General features: G+C 35.8%; 3 protein-coding genes across 5 annotated transcripts in view; 2 read left to right on the forward strand and 1 right to left on the reverse strand.

Annotated features, from left to right (window-relative positions):
- LOC104752015 (5'-nucleotidase domain-containing protein DDB_G0275467-like) overlaps positions 1–3,717 on the forward strand; it is a 5,174-nt gene extending 1,457 nt beyond the window's left edge. The window contains exons 1-14 of one of the 3 annotated variants that reach the window (XM_010474078.2): positions 188–377; positions 473–506; positions 591–806; positions 898–1,034; positions 1,137–1,286; positions 1,369–1,470; positions 1,574–1,738; positions 1,833–1,943; positions 2,102–2,199; positions 2,305–2,428; positions 2,524–2,613; positions 2,736–2,780; positions 2,959–3,279; positions 3,411–3,717. In XM_010474078.2, coding sequence (XP_010472380.1) covers positions 333–377; positions 473–506; positions 591–806; positions 898–1,034; positions 1,137–1,286; positions 1,369–1,470; positions 1,574–1,738; positions 1,833–1,943; positions 2,102–2,199; positions 2,305–2,428; positions 2,524–2,613; positions 2,736–2,780; positions 2,959–3,279; positions 3,411–3,437 — 1,665 coding nt within the window. In that variant the 5' untranslated portion in view covers positions 188–332 and the 3' untranslated portion in view covers positions 3,438–3,717. Of the gene's footprint in view, positions 1–187; positions 378–472; positions 507–590; positions 807–897; positions 1,287–1,368; positions 1,471–1,573; positions 1,739–1,832; positions 1,944–2,101; positions 2,200–2,304; positions 2,429–2,523; positions 2,614–2,735; positions 2,781–2,958; positions 3,280–3,410 lie in introns of those variants that run through there. The other 2 variants (XM_019237537.1, XM_010474077.2) reach the window with 2 other exon arrangements.
- On the forward strand, positions 4,640–6,841 carry LOC104752016 (probable polygalacturonase). Its single transcript, XM_010474080.1, has 5 exons — positions 4,640–4,723; positions 4,842–5,183; positions 5,298–5,418; positions 5,586–5,834; positions 5,985–6,841. The coding sequence occupies exons 1-5, from the start codon at positions 4,691–4,693 to the stop codon at positions 6,764–6,766; spliced, it is 1,527 nt and encodes a 508-aa protein (XP_010472382.1). The 5' UTR covers positions 4,640–4,690; the 3' UTR covers positions 6,767–6,841.
- LOC104752017 (defensin-like protein 181) lies at positions 7,906–8,696 on the reverse strand. The gene is made up of 2 exons (XM_010474081.1): positions 8,597–8,696; positions 7,906–8,216 (listed from the first exon to the last, which is right to left on the reverse strand). Exons 1-2 carry the CDS (start codon positions 8,652–8,654, stop codon positions 7,906–7,908), a joined length of 369 nt encoding a protein of 122 aa, XP_010472383.1. The 5' UTR covers positions 8,655–8,696.

The raw sequence follows: 13,235 nt of genomic DNA on the forward strand, positions 1-13,235 counted from the left end.
TTGAAAAAAACATTTCTAATAAATAATAATTGGGCCCAAAATCAGTCATCAGTCATCACCTAGATGGATATATAATTGGGCCCAAAATCAAGAGACACAAAGTTACATAAACCACCAAGGCCCAATACTAATAAATCATCCGAAAAATCTGCTCTTCCCGGACTTATCTCGCTGGCCGATGCCGTCGACGATAAACCCTAACCGCCATTATCTTTATCCACTGATATAACAATGACGTCATCAGCTTCTTCTCCCCTCAAAACCAAAATCTCAAAGTCCACTCTCAGGAAAAAAAAAAAGATAACATCTCCTTTCATGAAAAGCTGACTTTAATGACTTCGTCTCGCCGTCTTCTTCCTCTCGGAGCATCGCTCACTGTAAATCTCTCTCTCTCTCCCCAAACATTTCCATTTACTACTAATTTTATCACCTCATTCGCCATCGATGATCATCGAGTTCGTTGTAATTGCAGAGAGGATCATTTGCTACAGATCAAATCCGAAATGGTGAGTTTCTCTTCTTATGATCTGAAATCAAATCCGAAAATGGTGACAGTTCCGAAGAATTAAGATCGTTTGAATCTTCCTCAGGATTTCTAACAAGTTTCCGAGGATTCGCCACCGTTACTTCGTCGGAGTCGGAGGCGGCGTTAGCCAATCTCGAAGCGAAATATGCCGTCGCTTTGCCGGAATGTTCTACTTTAGATGAGGAGATCACGAAGATCCGGCGCGAATTCGAGCTGGCGAAACAGAGGTTTCTTAATATCCCTGAAGCAATTAATAGTATGCCTAAGATGAATCCTCAAGGTGAGCTGAGCTGAGCTATTCATTTATACATTAGTTTGGTGTTGTGTTCTTTCTTACTGATTGGTTTTGGATGATGATGATGCTTGTGCAGGGATATATGTTAATAAGAATCTGAGATTGGATAATATACAAGTTTATGGATTTGATTATGATTACACTTTGGCACACTACTCATCTCACTTGCAGAGCTTGATCTATGATCTTGCCAAGCAGCATATGGTTAATGAGGTAGTAGAATCTCTTATTCTTATGGCAGTTTCTTTTAACCCAAACTGTTTTTTTTTTTTTTTGAGTATTGTTTTCAGAATTACTTGTTCTTTGTTCTTGCAGTTTAGATATCCTGATGCTTGCTTCCAGTTCAAGTATGATCCGACTTTTCCCATCCGAGGTTTGTACTATGATAAACAAAAAGGTTGCCTCATGAAATTGGATTTCTTTGGTTCTATTGAGCCAGACGGGTGTTATTTCGGTCGTCGTAAGGTATTTTGATCGTCTCTTTTGTTGAAACTGTTGCTGTGGGATGGATGGTTTCTGAGCCATTCGCATATTTATAATTGTGCAGCTTAGTAGGAAGGAAATAGAGAGTATGTATGGAACACGACACATTGGTCGTGATCAAGCGAGAGGTCTGGTGGGATTGATGGATTTCTTCTGTTTCAGCGAGGTGATTTTAATAAGTCAATAAGTTGCTTTCGTAGAGAGGAACCATGATTTTGTCATATCTGATTTGTTTGACTGCAACATTTTTTTTTACCTTTTTTTTCCAGGCCTGTCTAATTGCAGACATGGTTCAATATTTTGTTGACGCCAAACTTGAGTTTGATGCCTCTAACATCTACAATGATGTCAATCGTGCTATTCAACATGTCCATAGAAGTGGATTGGTTCATAGAGGGATTCTTGCTGATCCTAACAGATATTTGCTAAAAAATGCAAGTGAAATTTCTTTAATTCCTTAAATGGCTAAAAATGTAAAGTGATATTACTTTTAATTGTTATAACACTGAACAGCGATTTACTTCTCAGGGTCAGCTTCTACGTTTCCTTAGAATGCTGAAAGATAAAGGAAAGAAGCTTTTTTTGCTGACCAACTCTCCGTATCATTTTGTTGATGGTGGAATGCGCTATCTGATGGAGGTGATTCACAGAATTGAATAGCCATTTAAAACTTTTCTGTGTTCCCGTTTTAGTATCACTAGGGACAAATTATACTCAACACTCATTCGATTTTATGTAGTTGTCCATAATGTTCTTAGTGGTTCATGACCTTTATTTGTGTGCTTATTTTTCGTTAGGACTCTTTTGGCCTCAGAGATTCCTGGCGAGAGCTCTTTGATGTTGTGATTGCTAAAGCAAACAAACCAGAATTTTACACATCTGAGCACCCTTTCCGGTTAATTTTCCTTATTCAGAAACGCCATGTTCTTTTGTAACTTATAAGTTTGTCTGTCTTGCGGAATTGATTGCTTGACGCTTTTATTGCTATTAATCCTTGTAGTTGTTACGATTCTGAGAGGGATAATTTGGCGTTTACAAAAGTGGATGCATTTGACCCGAAGAAAGTTTACTACCATGGCTGTCTAAAATCCTTCCTTCAAATCACAAAGTGGCATGGCCCTGAGGTACTCTTTACCACAAGATGATATCTTCCATTTTGTAACTTCATGCTTTTGATTGCATTTTAAAGACAAGACTATATAACATGTTCTGTTCATAGGTTATTTATTTCGGAGATCACTTATTTAGTGATCTAAGAGGGCCTTCAAAAGCTGGTTGGCGAACTGCTGCGATAATTCATGAGCTCGAGGTTAGTTTACCATACATGATATGTAGCCTTTCATCTGATTGTATTCTCAAAAACGTTTGTACATCATTTAAAACCCAATCTTCTACACTGAGTTCTTCTCTTTGTGATGTTTTTTGGTTCAGCGAGAGATACAGATACAAAATGGTGATAGCTACCGGTTTGAGCAGGTATAGTCACAGCTTCGTCTTTAACTTCACAAGAATGGCTTTCTGCTTATAGTATTCATATACATTCCTGTAACGTGATCGAGGACATAAACCATAAGTACTTAGAAGACATGGAGAAATATAGATACTTTCGTATGTTACTAAGTCTAATTAGACCAACTTTTTGGCTTAAACTCAGGCAAAATTCCATATTATCCAAGAGTTACTCGGTAGATTTCACGCGACTGTATCAGACACTCATAGAAGCGAAGCATGCCAATCTCTTTTGGATGAGCTGAACAATGCAAGACAGAGAGCACGAGACACAATGAAACAAATGTTTAACAGATCGTTCGGAGCTACATTTGTCACAGACACTGGTCAAGAATCAGCATTCTCCTATCACATCCACCAATACGCAGACGTTTACACCAGTAAACCTGAGAATTTTCTGTTATACCGACCTGAAGCTTGGCTTCACGTTCCTTATGATATCAAGATCATGCCACATCATGTGAAGGTTGCAAACCCAATGACCTTAAAAAGAGCCACATTTCGATTTTTGTTGATGGATTCGACTTGTGAATTTTGGAATTATAGAGCTTAACCAAAACTCTTGCATACTTTTCAATTGAACCATTTCTTTTTCAGGTGGCTTCAAACCTTTTCGGAACCTGAGATGGGTTTTGTTCCTATAAGAACTGATATCATTTTGCGATACATGGTAATCTTTCTTGTGTCGGAAGTTTGATCCGAAGAAGAAAGCAAGCAGCTTTTAGGGTTTCAGATTGCCAGAGGACAACAAGAAGGTTTACAAATCAATCTCAGATTATTGCTGCTGATGATGATACTTTTGGGCCAAATCAATGTTAGATCATTCATTTGCATAACTTTGATGTGGCTTTCACTTAAAAATAAAGGATGTTACAACTATCGATTAATATTTTCTGGTGCTTTATTTTCTGTTTCCTCAAGTTTTTATTTTAATTTTTTTGTTAATGTGCTATTTTAATATTAATATTAATTTTGCTAATGTAATAAAATTATTGGTATACATAATTAATATTAAAAATTCAAGTCCAAAACTTTAACTTATAACATCCTAAAATGTAATCTTATTTAGAAAATTGTCTCAATTAATAATTTTTAAGAATTTAAACAATTAAGTTATATCTACAAATTAATACCAATTAGTTTATACTATAAATTAATAAATATTATTTTATAGATAAACTAATATCACTATTAATTTTTCTAATTAATGTATTAAAAATTATTGGTTTACCATACATAATTAATATTACAGATTCAAGTCCAAAACTTTAAAATTATAACATCCTAAAATCTAATCTTATCTAGAAAATTATCTCAATTAATAATTTTTAAAAATTTAAACAATTAAAATATATCTATAAATTAAGAACTATTAGTTTATAGTACTATAAATTAATAAATATTAATTTATCTAATATCACTATAAATTAATAAAATGTTATGATTTCAACATTATTAATTTATAGAGGTGTTGTTGTATGTTTAGCACATATAATTCCTAAGACTACAATCTATAAATGTGTAAAGCTGATAAGTCTTATAGGAAGCTCCGGATATGTCTGTGGCACTACAGATTTTCTTCAGTCAACTATACCTAATTTGAGATCTACTTCAGAAGTTGGACTATTTTCTACCAAAATGGGGAATGTTTGTCTTTATCTACATTTATTTAAAATGGATTCTGATAACAGAAATTTAAAGAAAAAAGATTGGTACATGATCTCACCTTTTTTTGGCTTTACTTATTTTGGTAATTCAATTCAATGCTTAGATTTAGATAAAAGTTTAAGCATGTTTTTCTCTATATTGTTCTTCTATAAATTACTTTGTTTTCAGACCAACCAAAACTACAACAAAAACAAGTCAGAAGAATCAAAATGGAGTTCTCTATGAAATCTTCAACTCTAAAGGTAACACGATTTTAAACTATGACATCCTTCTAAACTTATGTTTTCAGTGAGTTTAAATTGTAATTTTGAATTAAAAAACTAATAAATGATATACTTTTTTTTTTTCTCTCAACAACAGATGATTCAAACAAGTTTTTGTATATTAGTAGTTTTGGCTATTAGTAGTTTTTCGATGATGGAATCTCGGGATCTAGGCATACAAGGAAAGGCAAATGTTAAATATATGGCGTTGAATTGTCGAAAACATAGCGCAGTTTTAACAGAATTTGGAGCAGTTGGTGATGGAAAGACGTCGAACACGAAAGCGTTTAAAGAAGCCATAACCAAGCTTGCTCCAAAGGCGGCCGACGGCGGAGTGCAACTCATTGTTCCACCAGGGAAATGGCTAACGGGAAGTTTTAACCTCACAAGCCATTTTACTTTGTTCATCAAAAAAGGTGCAACTATTCTTGCTTCTCAGGTATGGTTTCCATCTTGTATTATACAAAAGTAAATTTGGATAAAATATTTTGTGTAAGGAATTAGTCATTTATTTACACGTTTTTTTTTTTAATCTTTTGGTTTAAATAAAAAGGATGAATCTGAGTACCCAGTTGTTGCACCTTTGCCATCGTACGGACAAGGAAGAGATGCAGCAGGGCCAACATATGCTAGTTTAATCTCTGGCACAAACCTAACTGATGTTGTTATTACCGGTAAGATTAACCAAAAAATGAATACAAGGACATATCAAAGCTATAACAAAAATTATGAACGAATATATCATCTAATAAAGAATCGTTAACGACCAAGAGTCAAGGCTCTATAAGATCTTTGTTTTTTTATTTTCGTAAAAAAGAATTGATCGAATTTGTTTGGTTAGGTAACAACGGAACGATCAACGGGCAAGGGAAATACTGGTGGGTGAAGTACCGTAGTGGTGGATTTAAGTCGATCACGAGACCTTACACAATCGAAATCATATCCTCTAAAAACGTTCAGATCTCAGACATCACAATCATTGATTCGCCTTCGTGGAACATTCATCCCGTGTATTGTAACAATGTTATTGTCAAAGGCGTTACCATTCTTGCTCCTATCGATTCTCCTAATACCGATGGAATCAACCCGGGTAAGTCCATATATCCCACGTCGCATATATATTGAATAGTATATGTTCGTTTGTGTTTGCGTTTCTGTTTTCATGTTATAAGATTATAATCTTTGTATTCGACGTGACTTCATATATTCACGTGGCATTGTCTATTTTCTTCGTTATTAGATTCATGCACCAACACATTAATAGAAGACTGTTACGTAGTCTCCGGAGACGATTGCATCGCCGTGAAGAGCGGTTGGGATCAGTTTGGTATCAAAGTCGGCAAGCCAACTCAACAACTGTCGATCAGACGGCTCACATGCATCTCTCCCGACAGCGCTGGAATAGCACTCGGAAGCGAAATGTCCGGTGGAATCAAAGATGTTAGAATCGAAGACATTACATTACTCCAGACACAATCCGCTATCCGAATCAAAACCGCAGTTGGTCGTGGTGGTTACGTTAAGGATATTTTCGCCCGAAAGTTTACCATGAAAACCATGCAATACGTTTTCTGGATGAGCGGTGCATATAACCAACACCCCGTTTCAGGGTTTGATCCCAAGGCTATGCCCCAAATTACAAACATTAACTACAGTGACATGACCGCAGATAATGTCACGCAACCCGCAAGGCTAGATGGGTTGAAGAACGATCCTTTCACAAAGATATGTATGTCGAATATAAACATTGCTTTGGCTCCGAAACCAAAGAAGTTGTTGTGGAATTGTACTAACATCTCCGGGGTTTCAAGTAAGGTGACGCCCAAACCGTGTAGTTTGTTGCCGGAGAGAGGAGCTCCGGTTCATTGTGCTTTTCCGGTTGATAAGATTCCTATTGAATCTGTTGTCCTGAAGAAATGTTCTNAAAAAAAAAAAAAAAAAAAAAAGGAAATGCTCTACTTAGAAATTGTGCCGGAGATATTACTTAATTATATATTCATAAATATATACATTGTCTTTTAACAGTGTAATGTATTAATTTCCTCAGATAATAATGCCCCAGCTTTTATTGAATAAATTAAAGTATAAACCATGCAATACTGGTGTTGATAAAAATAAAAATAAAAAAACCATGAAATGTTGGTTTTTAATATACGGATACAAAGCTAAAGCATCCACATCCATGAGATACTCGTTGAGGTTCTGCAAAAAAAAAACAATTAATATTCGATCGTAAAAGCAAACTAAACCAAATACATCAACCAATCTAAACCAGAACTAAACCAGCTAATCATTCATCTTTCAATACGAGTCACATACCCGCTAAAGCTTGAAGACGGCTTACGGCTATGGTTTGAATCAAGACACGAAACCCTCTTTTATAATATTTTTCAAACATATTCTGTTTTAAATTTCAAACTACTCTAACAACAAGGATGCATTATGCATATATAACAAGGTTTTGTTTAAATAAATTTTACATTCATACAAAAAATGATTATATGCGTTGATTAGTTTATATATTTATGATTAAAGAATGTAAAATTTTAATGTAACTAACTACAAAATTTACAATGTTAATTACATTTACAAAATTACATTCCATCTATACAAGAGTTGATATTTTTAAAAATCCGTTTGTTCTACTCGTTGTTAATCTATTCTGTTCGTTAAGCACAAAATATATGTATTTTGATTGTTGTACCTATCATTCAGAATCTAGCAAGGATGAAGCTCACTCGCGGTGTCATCGTAAATCATCTCTCCACCACAATCGCTACCTACTAATTTCTAGATACTTTGTAGTCAAGTGTCAACTATTAAGAGACAGAGCAGATGACAAAATTTACAAGTGTCTCTTTATGAAGTTTGTCATCTACTAATTTCTAGACACTTTTGCAAATTTCTAAACCAAAGTTACGCTCAAATATATTGAAAAAAAAAACTAATGAAAAACCTAATTAACTAAAGTGAACATTCGAGAAGTGCAAATTTACCCTGTATCATATAATTTCATACCATGTTCACATGAGTATTGGATGAGTACTTATATGGAACTAAAACTATTGTTTTACGAAAGAAATTTATTACCATATTATTGATGTTACGGTTACAAAAAAAAAAAAACATCTTATGGTTTTACAAAATTTGTAGTCTTGTTTTCAGCAAGGGTACGAGCATTGGCACACACTAAAGCCAGCAACGTTGTTACAAAATCCACCTCCACCACTGTATCTTTGTGCGCATTTTGCATTACAACATTGACTATTACAGCTCATACCGCAATTGCCAAGCCCAGCATTGCAAACCTTTCGGGGGTGGCACTGGTAAATGCACGTGCACGACAACATTCCAACGATACCGTCACATTTGCTTTCACACGATCCCCCGTATCTGGCCTTACATCTTTGGTCACAACCGTCGCAAGGGCCTAGCCTCTCGTTGCATTTATCTGCTCTTGTCTGTTCAACAACTAGATCATTGTGTATACCATATTAAATATAATTGTAAAATAAGAATATATATCTTATCATATATCTAATTCACTCTGAATCCATGCTTTTATGTCGTGAAAATTAGTAGATAATTTTTTTTAATAAGTATTTTAAGTAGTAATCATTTAATAAAAAATATCATAATAACATATTTTCATTTTTCATCCGATGTCATGACAACGTAAATTCATCTATGGTGTTTTAGAAATGTTAAGAAGAGTTTTTTTGTTTCTTCACTTTTCCATGCAAAATTAGCAATTGAACATTTTAATTACTGTGAATTTATAATTGTAAAAGAATTTATCAAATGAATAAAAGAAACAGACACTTGAAAGGTGTAAATAAAAAATTAAAATACCTGAGGCAAATATGATAAGTAGGCTAACAAGGGATGCAAGTGTAGGTGTCCTCTCCATGCTTTCACGTATTCTAGTCTTCTTCTAAATTTTTCTTTAAGATAATTGTTTCTTTTTTTGTGTTATTGTGGCATTTCGTTGTAGTCTATTTAAAAGCAAGCTGAGGACTCACAAAAAGCAGCATTTAATGTGGTCGTATGATATTTTTCCTTATAAACATATTTCTGAGTTATAAAATCTTTTTTTTCCTATTTAAACAATGTTATGTTTGTGAGTTATAAAATCTTTTTTTCCTATATAAACAATGTTATGTAAGAACATCGTATTCGTGTATGGACCAACAGTCGATGTTCAGCTTTATTGATGTCACTTAATATACACCATATTGGTATTATATGAACCATGTACCATTGATTAAGAATATAACACAATAATAAAGATTTTTTTCTCAAACCCCTTCTATAATTTTTATATGGTATCAGAGCCACTTTATTGTTGGGTCACTCCGTAAATGTTGTTCCCACATATGCTCACGCTTCAGATGGTCATACCTTAACATGGGGAGGGTTGTTAGTATAATATACGTCCTATATGGATAGTTAGAGAAATTATCAAGTGATATATAAAGGGTTAGGATCTCTTCACTAATTGTCAATTGGTTTTGAGCTGAAAGCCCGTAAAGCTCGAATTTAACATGGTATCAGAGCCTATACATGTTGGCCCATTAATTAATTCGGCCCGGATAAAGGTTCGATCATCCCAATAATTGAAAGTCTAAAAAAAACTCAATTCCATCGAGATAACTAAAAAATGTTTAGCATCAATCCACAAAAGCTATAATATTTAAAAATTAAGAACAAAATTATCCCATACTATATTTTTGCAAGATTTTTTGAAAGATTTAATTAATATTTTTAATTTTCTTATTGACTTATAAACCAAAAAAAAAAGTCTTTAAAGATAATACTGTTAAATAGATAAAAATGTGGTATTCAAAATCGAGATTTTTTAATTGGAGACTGCAAGTTCAGCCTTCATGTTTGGTTATGTGGAAACTTTGACGAAGATAGAGATCATCTTATTTGTAAATGTGAGGTAAGTGAAGACCTTTGGAGCCTTGCCATTAAGAGAGGCTGGGGTACATAGCTTTTCTCTGTAAGACACAAAGGTGAATTGGTCTTGGACTCAAACAATGACACATGCCCAACACTGAAGCCCACTGAACAGAAGAAGAAGACAAACAAGCCCACTGAACAGAAGAAGAAGACAAACAACACACCTTCGTTGAAGCAGAGTATCAATGGCACCGACGTTTGTGAATCTTCACCTGATGATGACTCATCCAAGACAGCTGGAGGATAAGATATTTTCTCACAATTCTAGACTGTTCCAAAATTGTAGTCTATAAAAGACAAATGTACAGGACCGTTTGTAATGGTCGAAAGTAAGAGTTTTATCAAATCAGTCCAAAGTTTTCTTCTTTCGTTCATGGTATCAGAGCTTAGTAAACCTTAACAGGTGAAACAATGACCGCCACATTTCCTTTCCCAGACAATGTTCATGTAACTAGCTCTGTCACTTTGAAGCTGACTGACTCAAACTACCTCTTGTGGAAGACACAGTTTTAATCTCTGTTGTCAAGTCAAAAACTCATCGGTTTTGTCAATGGTGCCGTCAATGCACCTGCTCAGACTCGCCTCGTCGTCAATGGTGAAGTCTCCAATGAAGTCCCAAACCCTCAGTATGAGTCGTGGTTCTGTACCGATCAGCTTGTTCATTCTTGGTTGTTCGGTACTTTGTCTGAAGAAGTCCTTGGTCACGTTCACAATCTCAAAACTTCACGTGAGATCTTGTTGTCTCTCGCAGAGAACTTCAACAAAAGCAGTGTTGCCAGAGAGTTCTCCCTCCGTCGAAGTCTGCAGCTCCTGTCCAAGAGAGACAAGACGCTACCAACCTATTGCCGTGAGTTTAAGGCGATTTGTGACTCCTTGAGTTCCATTGGGAAACCTGTTGATGAATCCATGAAAATCTTTGGTTTTCTCAATGGACTGGGAAGAGATTACGATCCCATCACGACAGTTATCCTAAGTTCTTTAAGCAAGCTCCCAGCTCCAATGTTCAACGATGTGATTGCAGAGGTCCAAGGCTTTGACAGCATGTTGCAGTCGTATGAGGATACTTCCTCACCATCTCCACACCTCGCCTTTAACACTGAGAAAAAGAACCCGTGTGCTCCGCAGTACCAACCAAACAATCGCGGAGAGGTCGTTTCGGTCAGAACAAAGGCAGAAGTGGTTACTCATCAAGAGGTCGAGGTTTTCCACAACATCAGTCCTACTCTTCATCTCAGGGAGAGAGACCAGTTTGTCAGATCTGTGGACGTATCGGCCACATAGCTATCAAGTGCTACAACCGGTTCGACAAAAAGTCACACTACAAGGGTAATCAACACACAACTTGGACACAGACAAGAGAGACTTTTTCATACCACGACATACTAACACTTCATGAAGAGGAAAGGTACCTTTAGCAGAGGAGATGGTGGTGGAACCAACATGTGTGATGGGAAGATAAGCTTCATCTCCTACCATCAAAATATCATTACCTTCATAAGTTTTAGCTTCCTGGAGACCAGCGGTGGAGGAAGTGACGTGTGCTGTAGCTACAGAGTCAGGGTGCCATTCTCTCCCATTGTCATCAGATACACGCGGAGAGGAGAAAGCTTGAGCTGAAACTTCACTCTGGTAGTTGTTGTCGAACCGGTTGTAGCACTTGATAGCTGTATGGCCGATACGTTCACATATCTGACAAACTGGTCTCTCTCCCTGAGAAGATAACTTTGGATTGATTTGATAAAACTCTTACTTTCGACCATTACAAACGGTCCTGTACATTTGTCTTTTATAGACTACAATTTTGGAACAGTCTAGAATAGTGAGAAGATATCTTATCCTCCAACTATCTTAGATGAGTCATCATCAGGTGAAGATTCACGAACGCCGGTGCCATTGATACTCTGCTTCAACAAAGGTGTGTTGTTTGTCATCTTCTTCTGTTCAATGGGCATGTTTGTCTTCTTCTTCTGCTCAGTGGGCTTCAGTGTTGGGCTTGTGTCATTGTTTGAGTCAAAGACCAATTCACCTTTGTGTCTTACATTCTCTTCCACCCATATGGACTGTTGTTTCCACATGGCTTGGTGCCTCAGACACCTCTTCCAGCCATTATGGCTAAAATTATATGCCCAAGCCACCATATATGTGATCTGCCTCCACATCCCGTGATCATTGATCTTAATCATGCTCGATCTAACATTATACACGAAAAAGTTTATACAATGGTACGCTTACTTACATCTTTTGTTGACGTCAACATTTAATCAATGGTGTGATCTTGATTACGGTCTCTATGGTTTCCATCTGAGAAGTAATTCATCATTGTTGCTTTGGCGTCAGTCGCTCCCCCTGAGAACCCTGATAATAGTAACCCATTTGGCCCTGATCTTTGAATCCTATCGCTTGAGTGTCTATGGTATTTGGATCCAGAACCCAAGTTGTCTGAGTGGTGTATTCAGGTTTGGTCTATCCAAGATCACTTTACACCCTACGGCAACTCCACTAAACATCCTCAATTGTCAAAGATCTCCAAACTTTGCTCAAAATCGTGTCAAGCTTCCACTTCGTGTAGATCTTCTCAAACCGGTGAGAAACTCAGTATTGACCCCTTCTCTAATGCCAATGCGTCTTATGATAGTGGCTACCTCTCATCCATTGATTTGTTTCATGGAAGAGTTTGTCGTTAATCCTGATCTCACATGTACCAATTCTTTCAAGGTTCTGACTCAAAACTCTCAAAAACCTTTTGTCGACTATACTTATCTTTGCTTTGTTTCTTTGTTGTTGTGGTATTGGAGAATGCCCTTTTTTCTTGTTTTCTAAGCTGTGCTTGTATGAACCTTCTCTTTTTTGAGTAATGAATGCAAGTTGTTTGACAAAAAAAAATATGTGATATGGTTTGAAAGATTAACAGGATCCACTCAAACATTTCCTCAACCGCGCAAATAATACATAATTAGGAAATTGGACAGGCAAATCAGAGACACAGATCTGGCAAGGAAGTCACACAAGCCGCAAGCAATAGATGGCCTAATGCCAAATTGGCTCACCTATGAATAAACAAATTATCATCAGTTCTTTGTTGCATTAGCTCTTATGATTATTATTTTTTATCACAACACTTATTTTTTTTTTTTTTTAAATTTGGCAAGAAATTAGCTCTTGGTTTAGCTTTTGTATATTTTACAAACTCTCTCATTATTTAATGAAATTCAAATTCATATTAAAAAAAATCACCATCAAGATCACAACAAACCACATCATATGTTTTGGTTAGATCGATTGACAACGAAATTACTGAATGTATCTCATTGCTGAAACAGTTGGAGACATCGAAGCTTGGCACCCATACAAACAGAACTCCTAACTCTGTTTCATCCATCAGTTTGGTTTCGTTTGGCAGTTTTTAAAAACTAATAACCTCTACCTCCAGTGTTACTGAACGATCTGTACTGCGTTTGTTCTCACTATATATAAATTTCACATTAAAAAAAAAAAAGTAAATCAGGAACGTAAAGAAGTGAAAATT

The sequence above is a fragment of the Camelina sativa genome, chromosome 16, assembly GCF_000633955.1.
Source record: "Camelina sativa cultivar DH55 chromosome 16, Cs, whole genome shotgun sequence".
NCBI lineage: Eukaryota > Viridiplantae > Streptophyta > Magnoliopsida > Brassicales > Brassicaceae > Camelina > Camelina sativa.

What these genes read in the sequence shown, in the direction of transcription:
- LOC104752017 (XM_010474081.1), bottom strand. Translation starts at nt 8,654, where the DNA reads ATGGAGAGGACACCTACACTTGCATCCCTTGTTAGCCTACTTATCATA. An exon ending in ACTTATCATATTTGCCTCAG is followed by an intron (nt 8,217 to 8,596) that starts GTATTTTAATTT and finishes ACAATGATCTAG; the next exon opens with TTGTTGAACAGACAAGAGCA.